The sequence below is a fragment of the Fistularia commersonii genome, chromosome 1 (genome assembly GCF_037954325.1).
Source record: "Fistularia commersonii isolate RoL2024-O1a breed Wild chromosome 1, RoL_Fcom_v1.0, whole genome shotgun sequence".
Lineage (NCBI taxonomy): Eukaryota > Metazoa > Chordata > Actinopteri > Syngnathiformes > Fistulariidae > Fistularia > Fistularia commersonii.
In genome coordinates, this window is record NC_141284.1 from 20,647,102 (window position 1) to 20,672,054 (window position 24,953).

Consider the following 24,953-nt stretch of genomic DNA (forward strand, 5'->3'; position numbering starts at 1 on the left):
TGGGGGCTGTGGGAAACGCAGACCGGGCAGGCCGGCACAGAACAGACTCAAGAAGCGGCGGCGGGGATACGATCGTGTCAGTCGCTGAGGATTTGTTGCATAAAGCATGGCCTTCTCCTTGCGAGCTCCACTGTATACAGATACTCCATCACAGACGGCCTCCTTTTAACAATTATGCGAGGATCGCCGAGCGGTAACAGATTGCAAACAGTGTAAAAGCTCTGAAAACACACAACATTTGAACGGTTGATGCTTCTTGTTTGACAGGACAAGAAAGGCGAGCTTTGCGGGTTGATGACCAGTTAGCAGAAAGGACTCTTGGCAAATATTCTTATCCATTCAGAAGGTTTACTTTGAGTATTTTCCCCAAATGTTGGTTGTAGATTGAATAATACCACTAATGGATGGAGATGTAAACTCATCTTGCCATTAGTGGAAGATGAAACAAGATGTTTCCCCGGGAAGAGGTTTGAATTTGACAAACTAGTAGAAATGAGATGACCCTCAGATAAACTCAGCATGGCACTGTGTATGACTAAGAATGCGTTAAGTATAACACAGTCCATCTGACTGTGTCAAACTGCCAAAGCGATCCCACACAAGCCCTCTGACGGAGCAGCACAGGAAAAACATGGAAAGATTACAAGTGTATCGGGGATCCACTGGCCGTTCACACACGTGGCTCATCGCTGTGGACTGCATTTTAAAGTTTGGGGCCCTTTTTTTGCAAGAAAGTAGAGAAGGGAGGCATAAAATTGGACTGCTGACACTGGACCAACATCTAACGTGACGGTTCTCTGTTGCGTGTTCGCTGGCTCTTCATCTTTCCACTGGGGGGTGATACAGAGCACCAGAACCACAAACAGCTGCTGGTACAGGAACATGAAAGAATGGCCCATATCTGGAATTCTTTTTTATGAATATTTCTTTCTTGTGCAAACCATGTTATCACGCTTTCTCGATGTCCAGGACGTTTCCAGGGTGAGTCAAGAACAACAGTCACCCACTCCATCCTACAGCTAACAATATTAGATAATGATAATAATGATGAGATTTGTTGTTGTTGTTATGATGGCGATAGTAATAATAGTAGTTATAATAACAATAATAAATATTATCATTATTACTCCAGCAGCAGATCCCAATGGGATGATGTTCAAAACACTTGGGCACAATGTGGTCATATGTCATATTTAGGAGTAGAAAACGTACTTCATATTCATGACGGATTGAAATAGATTTTTATATAAAAAAGAAAACATATTAACCGCAAGGCCTTTGTCTAGTGTAGAAATGATGGCGTCACAACTTGCACTGCTTCAAAAACAACACTAGCATACTAACATCTTTGAAACGTCACATATTTGCAAATTGCATCTGTTTTTTACCAGTTTGCACACATGTACAGTTTATTTACAGATGATGGAGTTTACTTTTATTCTTACTTATTGATAATATTAACTTTATTTTCACTTTTATTTTTACCTTATTTTCGTTTATAGATGTTGGATCTGCACTAGGATGCTATGCTTTCTCCAACTGCTCCTCGGGCACAAATTAAGTGTGTGTGTGTGTGAGTGAGTGAGTGTGTGTGTATGTGTGTGTGTGTGTGTGTTTTCTTTTTTTGGGGCCAGCCAAAAATGACGGCTTACAAAACTCACCATCAAGCTTGCCCACGGTCCAAAACCCTGTGCGCATGAGAGGCTACATGCACGTTGACGTGACGGGAAAAGTAAGTTCAGCGCGCAGGGTTAATAAAACTTCCCCTCCTTCCTGTGTTTGGATGAAGGGCGGGCAGCTTGAGGTTCTCTGAGGGTGCGCCGTGCGTAAGCCTAATTTATCTGTGATTTTCCACCATGTGATGAAGAGGAAAGAGCCCCCCTAACCCCCCCAGCCCACTACCACCCCTCTCCGGCGCTGTACATCCGAGAACCGTTGCGCTTTGCGCGCAGTAGCAGGATGGCCGCCTGGAAGTGCCGCTGCGCTTTCCTGACTTGGCTGCGCTTCTTGCTGCTCCTGCGCGTCCTGGCCGCGGCGTCCACCTTCGAGCTTACGCTGCTGCACACCAATGACGTCCACGCACGGATCGAGGAGACCGGCGTGGAATCGGGCAAGTGCCCGGACGACGGTCCCTGCTTCGGCGGCGCAGCCAGGAGGTTCACCAAGGTGCGGGAGATCCGGAGGCGCGAAAGGAACGTGCTGCTCCTGGACGCCGGCGACCAGTTCCAGGGAACCATCTGGTTCAACTACTACAAAGGGGCCGAGGCGGCGCACTTCATGAACAGAATTGGCTATGACGTCATGGTAAAGGCCCGTTTCGTTTGCATTTGTGATTGCCTGGCGTGGAGCTGGTCAGTCAAAATTTTTGGCCCGTTTGTGTTTGCAGGCGTTCGGTAACCACGAGTTCGACAACGGGCTGGACGGACTCCTCCAGCCTTTCCTCAGCACTCTGAACTGCACGGTAGTGAACTCCAACATCAAACCGGACCAGACGGTGGCTGCAAAGTTCAGCAGATTCTACCAGCCGTACGTCATTATCAACGTGGGCTCAGAGAGGGTGGCCGTGGTGGGCTACACCACTGTGGAGACGCCGTTTCTGTCCAATCCAGGTAAAAAAAAATCCCAACTCCGAATATGCCTCCTAGTTTGTCTTCTGGAATTTTTTTTTTCCCGAAGGGTCTTCTGATTTAAGCTCGGCAAGTCTTAACGTTCATTTTTTCTCCACCCTGCATGACCTTGAATCAGGCCCGCACCTGAAGTTCGAGGAGGAGGTCCAGGCCCTGCAGATCCAAGTGGACAAGCTTGCAACCTTGGGCTACAACAAGATCATTGCTCTAGGGCACGCCGGGTTCGACGTGGACAAAAAAATCGCAAAGAGAGTGCGAGGGGTCGACGTGGTCATCGGCGGACACACCAACACCTTTCTTTACAGCGGTACTCGTATTCCTCTGGGCTCGTCGCCGGTATGTCCAAATTCATCCATGAAAGTCGGGGTCACGTCAAAACTGGTCATGTTCTCTGCCGCAGGAACGCCTCCGTCCACCGAGGTGCCGGCGGGGCCCTACCCTTTCATTGTGAGGTCTAACGATGGTAGAAATGTGCCGGTGGTCCAGGCGTACGCCTTTGGCAAGTACCTGGGATACCTGAGGGTTACCTTCGATAAGGCCGGGAATGTGCTGAAGGCCACTGGAAACCCCATCCTGATGGACAGCAGAGTAACTCCAGGTAAGAGACCTGTTACTGGACGTGGCCTTGGATGGCTTAATGTCCTCCTGATGATCTCGTTCATCTGGACCACCAGACCCAGGCATCCTCAGTGAGATCGGGAGCTGGAAGAAGAACTTGGTTCAGTACTCGCTGCAGTATGTCGGACAGACGATGGTCTACCTCAACGGAACGTTCGAGGAGTGCCGCTTCCGTGAATGTAACCTGGGAAACCTGATCTGCGACGCCATGGTAAATCCCTCGACATCCCTGATGTCCGCCTTCGTGACCGGAACATTTTCAAACCTCTGACAGTTCGGGGAGCTTTTTTTCTTGTCCTGTCGTACCCCTTCTTTTCATTTGGATTTGGAAACACGGTAATTTTTCCAGACGTGTAAATAAGAGTGAATTTTTGTTCTAATTATTAAAATGAGAGAGTGAATGGTTGTATGCCTCTATATGATGTGTGCATGAATGGGTGGGATAGCTATATATCTTTGTATTTGAATGACAGAGTGAAAAGTTGTTTATCTCTATTAGAATGAGATAGTTGTTTGTCTATATTAGTGTATCAGGGACCGGTTTTATGCATGAAAATGTTTCTGCCGACCGGTTGGAGGCGCGGGGGTTCAAATAATAAAACCTGTTGTCAGTTGACAGTATTTAATCTGAATACGGTTACACTTATTAAGCAATTACAATATTAAGTGAGGCAGCAAGGCAAAGGTGGAAACGATCGTTTATCAAAATAAGATTCGGAGAGTCTAATGAAAAAACTATAATTTGTGCCAAGCAAGATTTTTTTTGCGGACCGGTACCAAATGATCCGCAGAGCGGTACCGGTCCGAGGACCAGGGGTAGGGGACCTCTGGTCTATATGACGTATGAATGACAGGGTGAATTATTGTTTTTCCTGTATATCAGAATGAGAGAGTAAGTGGTTGTATGTCTTTGTATTAGAATGACAGTTAACAGTTGTATATTTCTACATGACACTTGATGGATCTGTCGTTATTGTTGACAGAAGGATGAGTCCCGTGCAACCGCAGGCAGGTCAACCATCTGATGTCACAGACAAGTATTTTCCTCTTAGTCAGTGATGAATAGTGCAGACTTATCACAAAAAAGATACATGCCGGAAAACCCCCCTGGCGTGTTTGAGCGCCTTGGATATGAGCTGACAATGGTTTCTGCTCAGATCCTGCCTGTGCATGTTTACAACTGGGCATTCAGCCTAATGGATTTCATGGGAGTGAGAAGGGCCACTGACTGCAAACATCCAGTTGCTGCGTTGGATTTAAACCTTAGCGACTCAAATCCAGTTCAACTTACGCTTGGCCCCATCTGGGACTGCATCGGCAGTCATGTCGAAACATTTATGTTCGTCTTGTGTTCTATCGCTTCTGGACTGGTGAGCATGCAGTGGCCAGTAATTCCACAAACCGACATAATGATGTCATACATGACAAGATAAAACCCACTGATTTACAGTGCAGAATTTCCTGTTTCCATCTTCATGGACAGGATATCAAGGCTCAACTGTAAAGGAGCTGATAAGATTACAATGTTTTTCTGTTGCAACCAATGTGCCTCCCTTGTAGCCTCATAGCACGTTTTCCAATGGTACAGGTCATGGTATGCTCCTTCCAGGCTGAAAAGTATTTCAGTACAGAGTGTAAGGAGTCCAAATATCTCAGGTTCAAGCTCACAATTGGGGATGGGCTGGAGCAGCGGCTTTACCGGCAGTTGTGTGCGGCGTTAGCAGTGATGTGGACATTGCATGGGTCATCTGTAAAGCAAAACAGAGATGCGATCCAGGGGACAGCAGCAAAGAAGAACGGGATAGCAGACAAAAAAACGTGACATTGAGTTGTCCCTGCAGGGTGGTGGGACATAGCTTCGGAGTCAGGGTGGAACTTGAGGTATTCCAGGCATGCCTGTTGAAACTCCTGAGGGAATTTTACATTTTTCCTTGCCTGAAGATGCCTTGTGGGCAACTGGAAGAACTGAAGTGCTAATGTTTGCAAAAGGTCAAATAGCCCAACTGGTACATGCCATTTTCCTTAACTTAACCCCCAACACAATTGTGTATTGTCAGGATCCTCTACTTGATTCCTACTGTCACAATTTTATGAACCAAGTGGTTGATCTCCTTTGCGCCTTTAAAAATGTTAACATGTTGTCACAAACCACTGTCACATTCACGTCCTACCTATTTCACCCGCATACCTGTAAATATCTGAAAAGCTCAAGTTTTAAATCAGACGTCTCGGTATTTTATTTTATGTTTTGACATCAGATATACCACTACTTGAAGTATTCGAGCGAGCCGCTTTGGAGCCATGTAGGGATATGCATGTTGAACAGTGGATCGATACGGACGTCTATCAGCGAGCTTTCCAGAAACGGTATGTTGACTGAGAACATTTTACACAAAATATCTTTTAGCGCTATGGCAATTTACAGTTAGTTTTATATGAACTGCTGAACATGCAGTTGCCCCTCAGGGACACGTAAAGTTTCTCCGATTCTGATAAATTTGAACTCGTCCCCTCAGGTACTATTACCATGGAGGACATCCTCGAAGTCCTGCCGTTCGGAGCAACCTACGACCTGGTTAAAATAAAAGGGTCGACCGTGAAAAAGGCGTTCGAGCATTCTATTCACAGATATGGGAGCATGTCTGGGGAGTTTCTTCAAGTCTCAGGTATATCTTTGGGCCTCTCTTCAAATTTTTATGGAAAATACAAAGTGCTAAGGTTCCCTTTTGGGAATGGAAGAAGAAGTACTTTCACCTTTTGTGTTGTGTGAAATGCCAAGTCTCGCCTGTGTTGAAACCGTTGAACTTGTCGCTCCAAGGAATCCACGTCGAGTACGACATCAAAAAGCCAGTTGACCAGCGGGTGGTGTCCTTGTCCATGCTCTGCACCGGGTGCAGAGTGCCCAAGTACGAGCCGTTGGACCTGGACAGGACCTACACCGTGGCCATGCCTTCCTACATAGTGGATGGGGGTGATGGCTTCACCATGATCAAGGAGGAGATGCTGAAGCGTTATACAGGTGGGTAGTCATGGACATTTGTACTAAATGAGACTTCGGAGTCATCAAATCACCCAAATCTCAGTTTTTTAAATTACCCTTGAGCATTTTTGACTGAAAGTTTGGGGATAAAAAAAATGTGAAATGACATGGTTGTAGGTCTCCAAGCCAGAAACAAGAGGCTAGTTCAGTTAAAACCTATGCACAGTAATAGTCTTTGGTAATCAGCGCTCACACACAGCGGACGGCAACTGAATGCATCACATGCCTGGGGTCCAGGTAATGCCGACACCGAACACAGACTGAGGGGCTTTGAACGCCGCTCAGGCAAGAAGGTCCCATAAAACACCCATTAGGCTTCCCCACAGAAGGTTAGCACCGTTAGCTTTTGGTATTCGGCTCAACAGCCCCTTTGTTGCCATTGTTGCCCCCTGGTGTGCATTATCTCGAATTTATGAAGTGGAGCCCCACATTATTTTTTACAGAACTCCAAAAGTGACAATTTAAACTACAAATCACATGGTTTGTTTAGCCTCAGAACGGCGCTTGGTTGATGTGCGCTAAAGACAATGTAGATGTTGTTCAACAACTGCCAAAGGGTTTATGATGCATTTGAGCACCGAATGTGAAAGTAATATAAAACGTTATCAATTTCACTTTGCCGCGACACATCTGGAGAACATTACGCTGTAAGAGCCTGGAGCAGGGTTGCACGGGGACAAGCCGCGCCGCTCTTATTTTCGCCCTCGCCGAAGGAGGGTTGGGAGATTGAATCTCTTTGTAAACCGGACATGTCCCTTCCTGGCATCGGATGTTCTCTATCTGCCAATACGTGACTGTATCGTGCGTCAGATCAGAACTCGCCTTTTTGAATGCAGTCAGAATGAACCTGAAACTCACTGAAACCACTTTATAGATGAGACTAATAGCTGCACCTTTATGATGACTTCCAGTCTGTTCAGATGCAGCTCTGAACTTCTGGACTTGGCTTGAATTCAGGGAGTTACGAGTGATTTATCTGAAGCAGATGGTCATTTTCAAAATGCCTCTGTGCCACATCTGTCTTTACTTCATAAATGTAAATATCAGAACAGTAAACAATTGTGAACGATCAGGGTTTTAAATTAAATGCTAATGCAGGGATTTTGTTAAAAAAACAAAAAAAAGATATATGTAACATGCCAGCCACGCATTAGCAGGCATCACGCCTCGAGCCTCAGTCATACAAGGACGGCAAGCCAATGTTCGGGAATGACCTGACCGGGCATCTGTCTTCAATTCACTCAAACTCGACATTTAATGTAGCGAAGCATTTTAATGTAGTGAAGCTTTGATCTAAACTTATCCTTTGAAACATTTACTTGTGGGACGAGGTGGCCGAATGGTTAAGGCGAGAACTGCGAATCTATTGTGCTCTGCACCGTGGTTTGTTTATTTATATTACATCCCTACTGAAGTAGGAATGACGTGGCATGGTGGTATGGTGTTTAGCGCTTCTAAGGTTTATTGGAGACCCTACATTGTCCAGATGTGTGAATGAGTGGGTGAATGGTTGTATGTCTCTACATGAGGGAGGAATGAGAGAACTGTCATGGTTATAAAAACGTCTAATTGTAGAGAAAAAGAAATGACAAGACTTTCGAATCTCTATTAAGCCGAATTCTACAGGTAGGTCACTCATGGGGAGAGACAGTGGCCTGCAGACATGCAGATTCAGGGCGTCTTCAGGTTTACACCCATTGTAGCGAGTCACAAATATTGGGGTTTATGTTGATGCTTGTTTTCTGTGTGATTGTGGGGTTGCTGGGAATTATTTGGGTGTGGTTTGGGGTGCAATGAACTCTGGGTTTATTTTTTTTACCTGGGAACAATTAGTTGTACTGGAGGCTTGTGTGGCGTGGATGCGGCCAACAACAGCTATTGCTCATTAAACAGACATTTTACCGCCACCCTCGTGTTTCCCCGACTAAAACGCTACAACATCGTTATTCTCAAACATGATGTCATCACATTTCCCTGTTAGTACAACATCTTCACAAACTAGCGTGAATCGGCAGCCGTGCTGTAGAACCAACAGTGTAACCACCAACTCCATCTCTACCTACCGCTGTCACCAGTCCATTATTTATATATTATATTTATACTTATCATTTCATTTTCACTGTCCACATCTACCGTACGACTATTATTTTAAAAAATCATTCCCTGCACGAGGCGTGCTAGATGACGTTTGGATGAGAGAGTGAATGGTTCTGGCACCAGGACCGGTTCAGAGCAAACCTCGCCCTGACCTCCTGCCCTCCTGCAACCGCAATTGTTGGATAAGTGGTATAATGAGCGAGTGAGTGAACGAATGAATTGTACGTCTCTACTGTGTTACTAGCACTTGGTTGGAAGTTAAAATGCCAACCTGGTTCCTTTATGTTTCTTAGGTGATATGGACGTCTCTGTTTTTTCCAAGTACATCTCAGACATGCAGCGCGTCTACCCAGCCGTGGAGGGACGCATCAGGTTCAAGAACTCCGCTGCATCGGCGGCGTGCAGCCTCGGCTTGTTGCTGCTGAGCGTGTGTGCTTCTCTGACGTTCTGATCGTATGGACGCGCTGGGATAGAGCGCGAGGAGCTGCGCGGGGACTCCCCTCGGACGCGACCTCACGCCTCGCCACCTCCACGGATGGCGAGGAGGTGACGGCGCTAGAGGTTCTGCTGTAGATTCAGGAACCAAGCAAACGTGTGCGGTAGTTTATCCCACCAATAAGATAGTGAATTAAGAATTGAATCTCGTTTTATACAAAAATGCAAAAGAATGAGGGCAATGCACTCAAAAGTTTTACATTCTTTTTCACCTCCAGTAGGCGGCGTGAAGAATTTCTGCTGATCTGTGGTTGCAAAGCTATTCTCTGTGTTTATACCTGTGGCATTACTGTTAGTTTATTCATTTCCTAGTTTACATAGAACACCAATGTTAATATTAGCAAGCCATTTACATAAAATTGCATTTCTGACTCGCCAAGTGTTTGCCTTTGTTCCTAATTGATGGTCTGATTAATTATCTTGCCTTATTTTACAAATGCAGCATTTAAGAGGCGCTCGCTATGATATATGAAGTGAATATGCAGCAGCTACTAATGTCTAAGCTTATACCATGACCTTATCAGGCTTGGAATTATCAAAATGGTGCAGCCGGGCTATTGAATATGCAGCAGTTACTAATGTCTAAAGCTTATACCATGACCTTGTCAGATGTCAGACTTGGAATTATCAAAATGGTGCAGCCGTTGCCGTTCGTTTGTTGATACGTGATTGTGAAACTTTGATGAACCGCGATGACGAGCAGTAAAGACAGAAACTGACTTTGAGTGAGTGTTCATTTGCAGGGCTTTTAGTTTCACGCAGCGATTATAGGAAGTCAGAGTAGAAACCAAATCTGAATCACATTTTAGAGGTAAATGGTGCACAATGGCTCCGAGCTGGATATTCAGAAAGAAAGCTTGAGGGTTAGAGGCCTCTTTCTTCAAGGCTTCATCCAGGAGAACCACTTTACGCCTCATAGTTGCATGGCGAGAAACCACTGACTCTGGAAGAGGCATTTCGCTGGAATATTTTTTTTCCTAACATAACTCCCTTTAAAGCTCTTCCATATTATCATCCTCTCCCAGTCTATTTTTTTCTCCGTCTTATTTCTGCTTTTGTTACCGACCGTGTTTGAGCCCATACTTTGTCTCATTTCACTCACAAATATCATGTTTTTTTTTTTATTTCAGTCACTTTTTATTCTCCATATTTCCATGTATTTGGTTGCATGTAACTCTGAGCTGCATTTCCTGTATTAAAGGTACTGTGACAATACATGTTATACATGTCTTATCGAATGAATTCATGGATGAGAGAGAGAACGGTTTGTCTAATAAGGGTTACAAACACTTTGCGTTCACAGATGCAGTAGTTTCATATCTTTGCCGATCCATGTCGGCAATCGAACCAAAAGCACTCCCTGCGGATGTTTGGAAAAACGTAGGCATTTGCAAAATGTCGTCATTTTAGCTGTTTACATCCAGGGGGCCATCACCGGGGTCTCCTTTTGCACTTGCTGAGAAAAAAAAAGAGGAGTTCAAAATTGGTACTCAAACAAAGACCTACACTTTTATTAAGCAATTACATCTCACTGTCCTTAATTATGAATTCATTTATAATTAATTAATCGTTAATCTCGAGCGCGATTTGAAACCTCAGTGCAGAAACAACGCGCGATCTTTGGAAATCGAGCATCTGCTTACCTTATTTAGCTCGGGAAACAGTTCTTGAACCGCAATGTCCAAAAGAACATAGGTTAGCTGAGGAGGGGAGACAGCGGAGAGGATGAGGAGGAGAAAGTGGAGGCAACAAAGATGGTCACGCGAGTGAAAGTGCACGACAGCCTCCTCATACCTGTTTGTTGAGGGTCGGCTGCTGCAAACCATCAAAAAGGAGTTGGACCCCTTCGTACTTGGCCTCCTCTCCGATACATTTCCCCAACAGGTCTGCAGACAGACGGCCTTTGACTTGCTGGGCAACATGTTAAACTCGGAAGCGCGCATTACACAGCGAGACTGTGACAATCTAAATTACCTGGAATATATCTCATCATCTCCTCAAAGGTCTTCTTCGCTCTCCTCTGCTTATCCTGGGCCAGGCGAGGTGGACTGCTCTCACAGAACACGGCGTCTGGATGAGAATCGGGCTTTAGTTGCTCAGTGTGTTCGCGCTCACGAGGAATCTGCTCCGGTTTTATGAAAAATGTCACAGAGGTTAATCAGAAAAAACGCTATTGATATTTTTACCATTATAATTCATTATCTACATGCTTATTCTGCAAACGGGGTCGCGTAGTGCTGGAGCCGATTCCAGCTTTCACCGGGCCAGAGGCCGGGTTCACCCTGTGCCGGTCAATCACCACTTAAACAGACATAAAACCGTTCACCCTCTCATTCACGCGTCATGTAGACATGCAACCATACAATCACACAAAGCTGAACAAACAATTTAGAGGCTCCACAAACATTCACCCTGTCAATCACACGTCTGGGCGACTGAGTGTCTTCAGTGAACCTGCATGTTTTTGGACTGTGGGAGGAAACCGGAGAATGCGGAGGAAACCCACGAAAACACGGGGAGAACATGGTGACCCCACACAGAAAGACCTCCTGTGGGAATCCAACCAACGGCTGAAGCGCTGATCACCATGCCGCACCATGCTTGTTGTTATTATGATCATTGTCACTATTGTTATTATTATCGTTGTTATATAATTATTGCAGTACTATATCATTATGTTATTATTAACATTATTCTATTATTGTTGTTGCTGTTGTCATTATGACAATGAGGGGAGGCTACACTTGACATGAATATCATCATGAGCGTTCTATTCCATATATGGTCCGTCCTTTTCAATCAGATGTTGTAGAATAATGTCGGAGCCGTGAACCTCTGAGAAGGGTGATGAGCGAGACCAGCCGATGCTCCTCCACCACCTGGTCCAGCTTGTGCTGAATGTAGTGGTCGGTGTAGGCCTCCAGCGTGTTCTTGAACAGGATCCTTCCGCCCATGAGCAGGTGATGAAGCCAGTCAGGAATGCGGAAGACGACCCTGCCTGAAACCCAGGAGGGGAAAGGATGATTTAAGATGACGTCGGATTTTAAGATTATCTGTGACTCACAGGGTTTGAGTGAGGAATCACTCACCGACGTACATCAAGTAGTCATACACCCCTTCCACGGTGACCATCTCCATGAAGTAGTTCTGATTGTGTCTCTTCTCCGCCAGGTCCGACCTGTTGGCGTTGTTTTTAAAGAGCTCGTTGAAGAGCTGCAAAGAGTTTTATATCAGTTTCCCATTCTGGAACATTCTCTTCTTTTGAGTTCATCTTTCTTTCCAAGTGTGCGACTCAATACTTTCTGCACTCTGTGCTGAACCGGATCCGTCGTCAGTCTTTTCGCGAGAATTCGTTCACAGACGAGTGAGTGAACTCAAACACATTTCTAGGCGTGTGGGCGTTTTAAAGCAAAAGTAGTAACGCATTTAAAAACAACTTGAGTTCAAAAGATCCCCGACCTTTTTGTCGTTCTCCGACGTGGGGCTGAGGATGGTGAGTTCCGGACGGCTAGGTTTGGGTTTAGGGGACTCGCAGGAGTTGAAGAAGGACTGGATGAACGGCTCCAGGTGTTGTCCTTTCTGACGGGAATCAACGCAGACCACCTGGTCACACTGTCTGACGGCTGCGTTTCAATGCAGGTTTGATTCACTCATTCATTCATTCATTCATTCATTCATACTCTACACGGCTTATCCTGTGCTCAGGGTCGTGGGCGGGCTGGAGTTGATCCCGGCTGTCACAGGGCTTCATTTTGAGACAAACCATTCACACTCTCGTACAATTTTTTTGTGTCTCCGGTGAACCTCCTGCATGTGTTTGGACTGTGGGAGGAACCCGAAGAACTCTGAGTAACCCCACGCGGACATGGAGCGAATGTGCAGTTTCAACACAGAAAGGCGTCCATTTAAATCAACAATCTGAAATTATTTTCTCACTTTAAAAAAAATTCAATTATCAGACCACTAATAGCAAAAATGAAAATGATCTAATAGATGTATTTGCCAGTCACTACTTTCAGACAGAGGGTTTACTTACTTTTAATTATTATTGCTACCTTTGTAATTACTTTCAAATTAAATAATATTGTAAAATTATCATAATCTGTGCAGGGAGCGCTACTGAAGAGTTAGGGTTCAGACTGCTCGAAAAACTGATCTGTGAAAAGACCTCTTTCCAGCGATTCCTCCTCCTGGACTGTGAGAACCAGGGACCTTCTGGCGGAGATACAGAGGCGCTAATGGCCCTGCCACTGTGCTGCCCTGCAGGTCTAATTCTTCTTCTTAAAACATTCTGGTGGGAGAATCTTCTCTTCATTGAACTGAATCCTGGTAATATAAAGTGTTTGGGAGGCTGAATCTCATCTGCCAACGACTTTACTGACAGCAGCTGTTTCTTCAGAGGCAGATAGAGATTTGTAAACCATTCAAGATGAGCAGTATGGTTGCACACCCCTATCGTGTGCATGCGCGTGTGTAAGAAAGCGATAACTGAGCACGCTCTCACACACACACACACACACACACACACACACACACACACACACACACACACACACACCAGAAGAAATACAATACTTACCTCTTTAATTAGTTTGCTTGGGACCGACTTTATGATCTTTCCTGCAAAAACACGAGCAGCAGATGCATGAGCCAATCACAGTCTGCGCCTGTTTAGCGCAGACTGCACGCACGCACGCACACGCACACGCACACACACACACACACACACACACACACACACACACACACACACACACACACACACACACACACACACACACACACACACACACACACACATGCATACACACACGCACATCATATCTCAGCACCTCAGGGTCACATCAATGAAACAGTGTGTTGGATATGATCAGTTTAAATTAATTCTGATCTCATCATCCGGCCAATATGAATCTGCCAGTATGCCACAGTACCGAGGTTCACGTCTGGCAGCATTTTGTCCAAGAACTGGGACTCCATGCTGTGAGGAGACAGGAAATCTGCCAGGAGTTGACTGTTGCTCAGCTCGGGGTGCTGCAGGAGTTTCTGCAGGTTATAAAAATAAACATATAATCACACAAAAGTCACACGTCATATTGACGTGCAACTATTCACCCTCTCATTCAGTGTGGGGTCTCCAATGAATGTCCTTTTGCACTGAACCCCAGTCAGACACAGTGAACATGGAGGCTCCACGCAGAAAGGCTCCCTGTGGGAAAGCAACCAGGAACCTCCTTGCTGTGAGGTAACAGCGCTAAACGCAGAGCCAAGTTGACACCCCCAGTGAAGTTTACTGAATCTAAATACTACTTTTGTCCCTCACTGTGTCATCTGTTCGTCTGTTTATGATCTCAGGAATGGCCTTTAGTCTGAAGACGGAGTTAGAATGAAGTTTGACTAAAGTCTGGCTTTCGTTAATCATTTCTATTTGTGAATCGTTTCCATTCACATTTCAGGACGGAATATATCGAGCTCAGAGGACACCACCTGGAGGTACTCCTGGAACTCCTCCCTCTTGGACGTGAGGAACTCATAATTCTTGGGGCCGATGATTCTCTTGGATGGCAACTGCGCATCGGGAAATGACCCTGTGGGGAAAGAAGATACCGCCGGGAAAGGCCATTAAAAATGATTTCGACCGCAACAATAAATTCCCTGAAGCTGAGGTTCGGCTGGAAGTAACAGCTCTGTCAGCGCCGGGTTCTCATTCCAGACCCCCTTCCAATAACAAGCGTGAGGGACAAAGGATGTAAAGAAAACCTACCGTGAAATTCGGTGAGCTTTGACTCCAAGACGTAGAACTCCAGATATCTCCTGTACACAGACCAGTGTTCGGTCTCGTGTCCAACTGCAGGCAAACGTGGGAGGAAGCGCACACTTGTCATAATAAGAATGTGGTAAATGTAAAAATGAGCAGACCCCGCTGGGTCACGTGCACGAGACAAAAAAACACTTCAGCTCAGCGAGGTTTTGTTAAGCGTTCCACCTTGGCTGCATCTCTTCACTCTCCCAAGGTCTATTTGTGCTTCCTGCTCCTCAGAAAATACTTTGTAAGTGCCTGGTGAGTACAGTGGAGCTGTAACGCATTCATTCCCGGCAACGGGCAAACGCAGGCCGACAACGAACCTATGGTAAAATGTTGGACCGGGACTTCAGAGCTTTTGTTTTGATTAAGTTATTGCAGAAAAGATAACATTAAAAAAATTAACTCATTTTAATCGCACTTTAATTTTGAAATAAATTTTACTATCTCAATGCTAGATGTGCCGGGGCTAGCATGCAGTTAATAATGTTAGCTTTGTACAAGCTTGCAAGTCACTAATGTTAACTTTGCAGAGCATGCAAGTCGCTAATGTTAGCGTTGTAGGGCATGCAAGTCGCTAATGTTAGCTTTGTAGAGCATGCAAGTCAGTAATGTTAGCATTGTACAAGCTTTCAGGTTGCGAACTGGAACGCTGCAGACGGTCAGCATTTCCAATACAGGTTCCCAGAGTGTTGACACACGAACTAAATGTCAGGATTCAAATCCAGAAACAAAACATCCACATCGGAGGAACCGACCAATACACTGGCGAGATGGATCGCTATGGACAGGAGACTGTTCTCCTCCTCCAGGAGGCTAATGACAATTACAAATTGCTATCCTGAGAGACGACGTCAAAACAAATCAAGCAGCTGGGCTGAGGATGGAGCGTAAAATGAAGTGACATCAGCCAACAAACAGACTTTTTATTTTTTTCTCGAGTCAAATATTTGAGATGCGATTAATTCATTGAGACGTCTCTTATTAATTTTCTAATCAAGTCCAACCCTTGATAAATGCACCCTGAACTAAGCTTAACTTGCTGATAATGCTGCTCTCCTGCTGCTGGTTGTTCTTAAGAAGTTGGCTGCAATTATTAACTTTTATAATATTATTATGCTTTATTATTAACCTTAATCTTATACTTATTATCGTTTTTGCAGTGTTACATTCCGCTGTCAACCCCAGGGTTGACCCGAGGGTCCGGCCCTCCGACTCTCACCGGCCTTTCGGTCATTGCGCTCGACGTCGATGCAGAACACGGGGATCCTCTCCCTCTTCACGTCATCGTCGTAGAAGTCGATGTACGGGATGGTGATGTTCCAGGCGGAGAGGTTCCTCGGGGTGCTGGGGGTGGAGGCTGCCTCGGCGGGGGAGTCGTCCTCCAGCACCATGATGGCCTCCTCCACCTTCAACGCAGACATGTGAAGGGACGGGGAAGGTTAAATTGCTACCGTGGAGGCGGAACAGGAGGTGGAAACGCTGTACTTCCACTCTTCCTTGTTCTTTTGTGTCTCTTCTCCCTCCACTCCTCCTCACTCTGTCTTCCTACCCTTTTCTTACCTTTCGCTCCCCGAGTGTCTTCAACGGATACGTTTCACACCCTGCGGCTAAAAGTGGCAAGAAGGGAATAATGAATTAATAATGAATTGGCGCCGCCACCTAAAAGCCGGTTTCATGCTTTGCTTTCGCTCTTTGAGCTCCAACTGAAATGAAATTGAATCGATGACTAAACGAATTAAATCCAGAGAGGAGACGTCACCAGAACGCTGCCCTCTGATGTCTTGTCTCAAGGGTTCTGACGCGACAATTATAATTTTGAAAATGGCACCGAGCGCCAGGATGGAATAATGCGAATAGTGTCATGTGTCTGGTTTGGGAGTGAAGAGGATGAAGAAGGAATCCATCAGAAAGACAGCGGATCTAAAATGAGCCACACTGAGATAGTTTGGACATGGACAGAGGAGGGATGGAGAAGATCTAGGTAGAAGGAAGCTGAGGGTGGAGGAGGTCTAAGAGGAAGACCAGAGAGGAGGTTTATGGATGTAGAGAAAGAGGACAGGAAGTGAGGTAGTGCGATAGGAGAGGGTTAGATGGAGGCAGGTGATTGGCTGAGGGTTAGATGGAGGTAGGTGATTGGTTGTCTCCCCTGAAGAGAGCAGCCCAAAGGAGACGAAGATTTTAAAATTATCAGAAACTTTCTCAAAATTAGTGTTTTCTCAGTAGAACTCATCGCTTCTAAGACCTGAAGCTTTCCTTTCTCATCTCACCATCTCCCTCTTGTGGTGACTCTGCACATGCAGATCCCAGCATTTAAACTGTACCGTGCGTGAGTGTGTGTGTGTGTGTGTGTGTGCCCACGTGCAAAAACATATATCAGCCAAAAAAAAATCTGCAATCCGGTCCCTTGAATGGCAGCACCGAGACAGACGAGCACTGATTTCAATGAAAGACAACCTTCTCGTTGACACAATTTAACAGCAAATGCCACACAAAAGTGACATGTCATATTAACTTTTCACCCTCTCATCCAATGTAGGGACTCCAATGAACCTCCTGCATGTTTTTGGACAGTGGGAGGAACTCAGAGGAATCTGCGAGAGTATGGAGACGAGAGTCTGGGTGGAAGTCGAGCCCCCTCACCATGTCGTCCTCGCCCTCCACCGGCCCGTAGGACGGCAGCATGGCGCCCTCCATGGTCGTGCTCTTGAACACCCCTTTGATTTTGCTGCCGATGCGGCTGATCCCGAAAGACTCGCCCCTCTTTGACGTGTTCCTGTGGGGCCACAGAGGGAAGGGGTTCAAGAGGATGGAACGGAGAAAAAAAGAAAAAGGAGGGGAGGAGGCGACAGACAGGGGCAGCAACTCTAGGAACGCAGCGATGCATCGATCCAAAACAATAATATTGAATTTATTTTTGCCTTTTGGGTTCGCTCCCCCCCGCTGAGACTGGACATGGCTCAAACAACTATTTTATCGCTCACTGTTCTACAGAACGGCTGATCGGTCCATCTGGGAAATAACCCTCAGATCAATCGACGATTGAGAAAATGATTATCGATAAAATTCATATTACGCCCTCCATTTCAACTTCCAAATTGCATCTGGTTTCCGTCCGCTGAGGAATTCCCGAATCTTGTCAGAGCAAATGGCCATGTTTGTTTTGTCTGGGACGCAGAATTATGGGGGGCTCCAGAAGCTTCTCCCCGCGTCCGGTCGTGACGACAAGATCCAACCGTGAAAAAAAAAAAAAACGCTATGAATATATAGTGGATGGACCGTCGCCAGGGAAACACACACGGCATCGCAGGTTGCTGTAAGCGACAGGCATTCCAGGTCTGCGGCACAAAACACAGTCAAGAGACACGACGTGTAAAACGGAGATTGCATGCATCGGGCCCGGCCCGCCATGCAGGCAGATGGTGAGCGCACTGGACGGGGAAGGGGGTTGCAGGAAGCCACGCTGAAGGACCTGCGAGTAGACGGATGATGGACCCTGACTTACTTGGGTGATGAGTGGCGGTGGGAAAGCGAGCCGTATGGGGGTGCCGAGAAGGCGGACTGTGCATGGAGGGAGTTACAGGATGTGGGTGAGGAGCTGCCGGAGGCGGTGAACAGTGAGGACGGGGACTCGGGGCTCCAGTCCCAGGAGCTGCGAGCAGAGCGGGGCCACGTCCCCGATGACAGGAGGAGGGAGAGGAGCGCGGGTCACACTACCACAACGTGCACAGAATCACACAGTGGAGGCAAAATGTGGATGGAGAGGCAGGTGGACGGACGGAGGTGTGGAAGAGGATTACTGAACCGCTGCTCTCGCTAGAAGACATCACGTCTTTGAACGGCACGACTCGCACACTGACGCCAACGGGAGAAGATCAGGGCTCCTTCTCATCCGAACAGAGGGACGCATTATTTACTTATGAATAAACGCCGGTCGGCACTGGAAGGGGCTTGAATATAATGTCTTCTTGATTTGAATATTGTGTTTTCATACTACGACTCCAGTCCCGATGTAAAACCTTTCCAGCACTTGTCTCATTCAAATCATATTTCAAGTCATATTTAACATTTTAACACAATGTGTTTGAGTTTAGGATAAGATTAGATTAACTTCTTCCAGCTGCTATGGTGTTACTTTAGGAGAGAGGAGAGCCTGTGCGCTGATCTGGTGTCCCACCATAGAGAGAGTTACTGGATGAACAGCAGGCCGTTTGCTATGTATGTCTTTTTTTTCTTTTTTTCTTTGACACAAAAATTTGCATTTTCACAAGTGCGAGGGGGATGCACAAATTAGATCGGCCACAAATCCACTCAAGGGCTCGGCATTTGAGGATCTGTTAAAAAAAACAAAGGCAGCCCACTGTCCTCTGCCGGACCAGTCAAGCAAGGATGGAGTGTGTGTCGTGTGTTGCGTGCAGCGCCGCGCCGCCCAGCCCCTCGCTAATAACTGTACTCACCGGATATCGTCCATACTGAGGCTATTTCTGGAATAACATGCACAAGGAGTTAGTGGCCGAAGACGCACTCATCCCCCCGATACACGCCGGACAGTCGGCTCGCGTCGCGGCCCGATGTCAAACGGTAAACATGGAACATTCACCTAGCCCCTTTCTCGGATATGCACGCTGGAGGTAGGAGGGCACTCACCTGCTCATCTTGGAATTCCTGGTCGGCGACTCGGCTCCTCGCAGGAGCTGCCGGAAGTACTGCGGGGGGGGCGGAAAGGGTTTCACTTCACAGGAAAAAAAGATGACAAATTTGGCCTTGATATACATTCCCTGTGTGATTCCTTGATGCTTTCATCGATGACGCATTCAGCCATTCACCCTCAGTCTTTGGACTGCAAGAGGAACTCCATGCAAACACAGGGAGAACATGAACCCTCCACACAGGAAAGCCCCATGTGAGAGTCTAACCAGGGACCTTCATGCTGTGCTAACCACTGCCGTTTTAATTTAAATGTGTTTAGGTAAAATTATAAACATATAAATAAACCGAATCTTGGAAAACATTTCCTGCTCATTATCACGTGAATAATCTGGCCTTTGGTTCCTGGGATTATTTTCACTCGCAATTTGTTGTCACTTTTTAGGGGATTTTAAAATAATTTTCAAGTGACAAATACTTGAATTCTATGTAAGTGATGTCAAATCTGGTCATTCTTTTAACAAAATATGGTAGATTAATCTGGAATCTATTCTTTAATTGTATTTAAACTGTTTACTTTTACATTTTATTTAGTTACATGTGTGACTTCATGTAAATTATATATACATTTATTATTACATTATTTATACATATTATATATATTATGTATGTATATATAAATGTTATTTTAGATATTGTTTTTGTTCTGAGATCCCACGCAGTTCACCTTGTGGCCACTAGAGGGTACAATAGGCAGCCTAAACAACTATTATGATCATTATTATTATTATTATTATTATAACATAAAAATAATAATAACAATGATTCATTTATTCAAAATTATTCAACCTTAAATCTCTCACACACTTTAGAGGGAACTAGAGCCCTAAGCAAGTGTCATATTCGGATGCCAACCTCGTCGCTGTGACAGAATATGGGCGTGAAGACATTCTCCAGCAGGGACAGGACGTGCTCATAGGCTTCAAACAAACATCTCATCGTCTGCAGTTTCACCACCTCTGCATATGGACCTTCAGCAACTGGAGAGGCACAAGAACAAGGTTATTCTCCATCACGTCTGAGTGTCTTGAGAGCTGCTCTGACCCGACGGGCGTGTCTCACTCTTGTGTATTTCCTCCACGATGAAAGGGTCGAAGCGGATCTTGTCGACGCTTTCGTCCAAGCAGTAGGTCTGATAGATCTTCTTGACCTCCTCATGAAGCATCATCTTCTCAGTGTCCGTCAGCTCGGGGCAAAGGATCCTGTCGTTGAACTCCTCTGTAACAGCGACGGGGCTGAGAGTTAGCCTCCGCTGGAGGTTGAGGACCTTCTCACTTGGACAGATGTACGTCAAACATGAAGGTACTCATTTGAAGAATTATTCAATCATTTTACCTCATTATCAGATGATAATAAGGTAAAATAATCATTGACCAAATGGTTAGTGCTTCTGCCTCACAGCAGGAAGGTCTCTTAGTAGATTCCTCCCAAAGTCCAAAAACATGGAGGAGGTTCACGTGAACGAGGGAGTGAATGGTTGAATGTCTCTCAATCTTTGTAGTTACTGCTAACAGTTAAGACAATTCATATTTCATTATATTTCTTATTCTTCCTCCTTTCTACTATTATCTATTACTGTTATGTTTTTTACTTGAAACTCTGGCACAACAATTTCCTTCGGGATTAATAAAGTTGTTCTCATCTCATTTCTATATGACATGCACGAGGGGGTGAACATTGGCATCTCTTTCCGTGTCCCTGTGATCGACCGGTCCAGGGCCGACCCTGCCTCTCGCCCGATGATTCCGGGCTGCGACTGAATGAATGAGGAGAGACTTCCGGCAACCCTCAACATGTCTTCGGGGGAAACCATGCCTACAAGGGGTGAGTTTGCAAACTCCAAGAAAGGTGTGGGCCGGCCACTGGAATGGAACGGCGAACCTTGCCGCTATGGAGGAGGCCACGCGGCGCCCTTATTTCAAATGTAGGTTTGAAAGGTCAAGGCCTGCGGCACAGGGCGGGGAAACATTTACCCACTGCCAGGCAGAACTGGAGCACGTGCACAGCGCCCTCCTGCTTCAAGAAGTTCATGAAACGGAAGAGGAGGTCCTGCTGCTCCCTGATCTCCTTCAGCTCCAGCTTCAGCACCTGGTGAAGGAGTGAAAATATCAGCGCAGAAGCCACAATTGACAGCGTGTCTCGGATGAAGAATTCGCTCACCGATGGCTTTTTGCTGCGAGGGTCCGAATATTTCTGCAGGAAAGGAACCAGGAGGGACGACGGCTCTGTGGCTTCCTCTGGCTGGAGGGACACGGCGTATTTTATTGCACGAGCGCTTGACTCACTCTCGGACCTGGGTGTGAAACGGCCACGTGAAACAGCGACTTACCGGTGAGTTGTCAATGAAGATCAGAATTAAATGATTCACGGTGTCCTGAAAGAAGAAGACACAAACGTTACAGCTAAATACGCCGGAACCAAAACGCACGGCGGCGACTTTTCTCAAAGCCTCTCGATTTCTTCTCTGACGGAGATTTTTGAGGAGACAACTCGAAAGGGAGAAGCTTACGAAACTCAAGTTTCCAAACGTGCAGATAAGATTTGAATTCTGGAAGGGAAATCGGTCCCGAGTGCGACTCGACTCACAGGATCTGCCAAGTAGTCCATTGAAGGAAGGAAGACAGAGCCAGCCAAGACTTCTCTTATCAGGAGAGTAAGAGATCTGACAGGAGTAGAGACAGAAGGCAGCAGGAGATGAGGAAAATAAGGAGAATGAAGAGAGAAGCTTCCTGGCGATGAAGGGCCGGGAGATCCGAACACGAGGACGGGTATCTGCGACAAGCGGCAGGGCGGCGCCTCCTTCGCTGTCGGCGTACCTGCAGTCGGTGGCCTTCGGAGGCAGGATGTAGGGGAAAAGAATCTCGGTCAGCTTCCTGAGATAGAGCAGCTCCTCTCTGCGGCTCCGGAGGGCCACGTGCAGGTCGGGACCGTATTCCTCCAGGGCGGCGGGTTGGAGATCCTCCACGCTCTTCACTGAAAAAGAGCAGAAAGCGGTGAGAGGGAGCCTTTGCGAGCCATAAGGGAGACGGTATCCGCAGCACCCTTCTGTCTGGCTTTGGTGATGATCTCGATGTGCTTCATGGAAACTTTGAGGAGCTTTCGCGTGATGAGGGATGCCACATCCACCTGCGGGAGACGAAAGGAGACGGAGACATGTTGGATGGAACGAGAGCGCATCTCAGAGGTGGAGCTCCGCGCCGGCAGGGTCGTCACCTTCTGGATTCGACGGACCAGGACGGCCGCGAAGAAGCGCAGGCTCACTCTAAGCTCATCCACGAAGGCCTCGTCGTCCGTGACGTCTCTGCAGAAGGAGGGATGAGAGGATGGACGGTCGTTTGTCTCGACACGACACGGGTCGGAAAAGGAGCGGGCCTCACCGGTACCAAGGATACACAAAATTCTCCAGGACGAGTTCCAGGATCTGGAGAAAAAAGAAAACAAACTTGTAAAAAAACCCATTGGGTTTTTCCCCCCGGGCAGATAGTGAAGTCATAGGAGAACTCGCTCACCTCTGAGAGCGAGGCATCCACCTTGGAGGGAACCTTCAAGTCGAGCCACGGCTGATAGTTCTCCAGCAGTAAAGTCGGCCTGTTGGAAAAGGGATCGACGAAACCAAGGGTTTTGCGACATTTTAAATTTCTTTGCGCTACCCGAAAAACCCCGGTCACCGCGGTAACCTACCTGTGCCTTTTGCACTTGATTTTCCCACAGACGGCGCAGCTGTGGCCGAGAGGGAACAACTCCTGCTGGAAGGTCTGCGGGAGAACGGCAGTCAGTGAAGCTCGGCAGCTCGATCATGGGAAATATACGTTTACAAATACCACATTTCCGATCAGTATCTTATTATTTTTGAGCATTTTTTTTTTCCTCTGGATTTTCTGTGAAGACACCTCAAGATCCTTACTGTTACTATTCACCCTCTCATTCACACGTCTGGGCAATGTAGAGTCTCCAATGAACCTCCAGCATGTTTTAGGCCTGTGGGAGGAACCCTGAGGAACTCCACGCACAAATGGGGAGAACATGGGAGACTCCTCACAGAAAGGCCTCCTGAGGGAATCCCACAAGGACCCTTCTTGCTGCGAGGCGGGATGGCTAACCTCTGCGCAGCAAAAGTTAAAAACAACAATCTGAGATTATATTTAGAAATGCTTTGTTAATAATCTACTTTAAAAATGTAGATTATCAGACCACTAATTGCAAAAATGAAAGTGATCGAATAAATGTATTTGCCGGTCACTTCTTTTAAAACAAAGGGCTTGTTTACTTGTTTTTTTTAATCATCATTTATCATCTTTCTAATCCGAGCAGGCAGAGCTACAGCAGGTTTAGGGTTCGGACCGCTACGAAAACAGCTGATCTGTGAGATGACCTCCCTCCGGGGTTCTCCTGCTCCTGCACCCACCTTAGGCTTGGGTCTGATGGACACCAGGACGTTGGGCAGCAGAGACTCAGGCCCCACGGAGCAGTAAAATGTCACGACACCGGCCAGGAAGGACCAGAACACCATGATAACGTGGATGTATCTGGGAGTGCAGAGGAGGCGCTTTGCATGATGCACGGCAGCATAAACGGCGTTATTATTATTATTATTATTATTATTACCTGTTCAATAACAAGGTGCACATCAGCAGGACCAGCAGCAAGAAGCAGAAGAGCGGATACTGTCGGGCCATCTCCCGGAGCGCGTCGAGCTTCATCTTGTGCGTCATCCTGCGAAGACACGCACGGATCCATCCCATGTTCGCGTCGCTCCGGAGCCCCGCCGGGTGTTCGGCCGGGATCGGCGACGGCGGCCGGTGCTCGGCTAATGGCCGCGGTGCCTGCGGGCGGAGGGCGGAGGGCGGAGGTGGGCAAGCGGGGGGGCGAAGGCTCGTCCGCGCCGGCGACGCGTGATGTCACCTCCGCTCCTCCTCCCTGCAGCCGCGGCCCGCCTGCAAACTGGGGCGGGGGGGTGGAGGGCCGGGGCCGGTTTTAAAAGCACAGAATCCAAAAGAAAGCGCTGGATCCGGAGAGTTGATTTACTCACGGTTAGAGAGATGACCCTCCGCATGCAGAGAAGGTTCTGGATCCGCGGAGAGCCAACGCTCCTCGGAAGGATCTAGGAGACACCTGCAGAAACCTCTGGACGGATTCCGGCGCCACGTGGGGCGGCGTTCTGCCTCGACCAGAAGAGCAAGCACAGAATTACTACGAAGTTGCATGCAAATGGTTGATACGAGGCTAGTTTTAATATTTCATAGAAACATCATGACATCGAAGCCGAGGCTGTTCTCCGATGACGTTAATAGACTCAGGGGGAGGCACATAAGGGGCCAACAGGCGTGGAGAGCTTCGGCTCGCAAGAGTATTTGAAGTCACAAAGGTTCCAACCAAAGCAGGACTTCAGGTCCATTGGAGAAGCCAAACTTGACCGGAAAGCTGGTCCACCTGCCTGCTTGCGAATCCAGCAACTGTTCCTGGAAAAACCAGATGTGCTCTTCTTGTGTGCAGGACTCCCCGCTGGTTTCTTCCGACGCCAGAAACCGGCGAGGGAAGGCAACTCGGACGACAACGAGACAATGCA

General features: G+C 46.9%; 2 protein-coding genes across 9 annotated transcripts; one reads left to right on the forward strand and one right to left on the reverse strand.

The window, feature by feature from the left end:
- Window positions 1-1,898: 1,898 nt before the first annotated feature.
- LOC147237770 (snake venom 5'-nucleotidase-like) lies at window positions 1,899-10,099 on the forward strand. Its single transcript, XM_086153871.1, has 9 exons — window positions 1,899-2,304; window positions 2,387-2,609; window positions 2,746-2,934; window positions 3,028-3,225; window positions 3,302-3,456; window positions 5,504-5,612; window positions 5,762-5,911; window positions 6,064-6,264; window positions 8,676-10,099. The coding sequence occupies exons 1-9, from the start codon at window positions 1,960-1,962 to the stop codon at window positions 8,831-8,833; spliced, it is 1,728 nt and encodes a 575-aa protein (XP_086009997.1). The 5' UTR covers window positions 1,899-1,959; the 3' UTR covers window positions 8,834-10,099.
- LOC147237771 (sorting nexin-14-like) lies at window positions 9,990-24,271 on the reverse strand. 8 transcript variants are annotated; one of them, XR_015106702.1, is made up of 30 exons: window positions 23,993-24,270; window positions 23,793-23,913; window positions 23,069-23,142; window positions 22,897-22,975; window positions 22,765-22,808; window positions 22,601-22,688; window positions 22,429-22,513; window positions 22,204-22,360; window positions 21,974-22,049; window positions 21,717-21,761; window positions 21,548-21,628; window positions 21,361-21,475; window positions 20,450-20,605; window positions 20,243-20,367; window positions 19,328-19,386; window positions 19,138-19,164; window positions 18,186-18,332; window positions 17,324-17,456; window positions 15,903-16,089; window positions 14,642-14,725; window positions 14,365-14,465; window positions 13,812-13,923; window positions 13,457-13,497; window positions 12,337-12,456; window positions 11,967-12,055; window positions 11,711-11,875; window positions 10,852-10,947; window positions 10,672-10,763; window positions 10,521-10,577; window positions 9,990-10,333 (listed from the first exon to the last, which is right to left on the reverse strand). XR_015106702.1 is itself a non-coding variant. In XM_086153847.1 (30 exons), exons 1-30 carry the CDS (start codon window positions 24,127-24,129, stop codon window positions 10,292-10,294), a joined length of 2,970 nt encoding a protein of 989 aa, XP_086009973.1. In that variant the 5' UTR covers window positions 24,130-24,246; the 3' UTR covers window positions 9,990-10,291. The 8 variants fall into 8 exon arrangements, 6 of the variants coding, with proteins under 6 accessions (XP_086009973.1, XP_086009942.1, XP_086009932.1 ...); XR_015106701.1 differs by having other exon boundaries at window positions 11,975-12,090; window positions 23,993-24,268; XM_086153847.1 differs by having other exon boundaries at window positions 11,967-12,090; window positions 23,993-24,246.
- Between the last annotated feature and the right edge of the window lie 682 nt (window positions 24,272-24,953).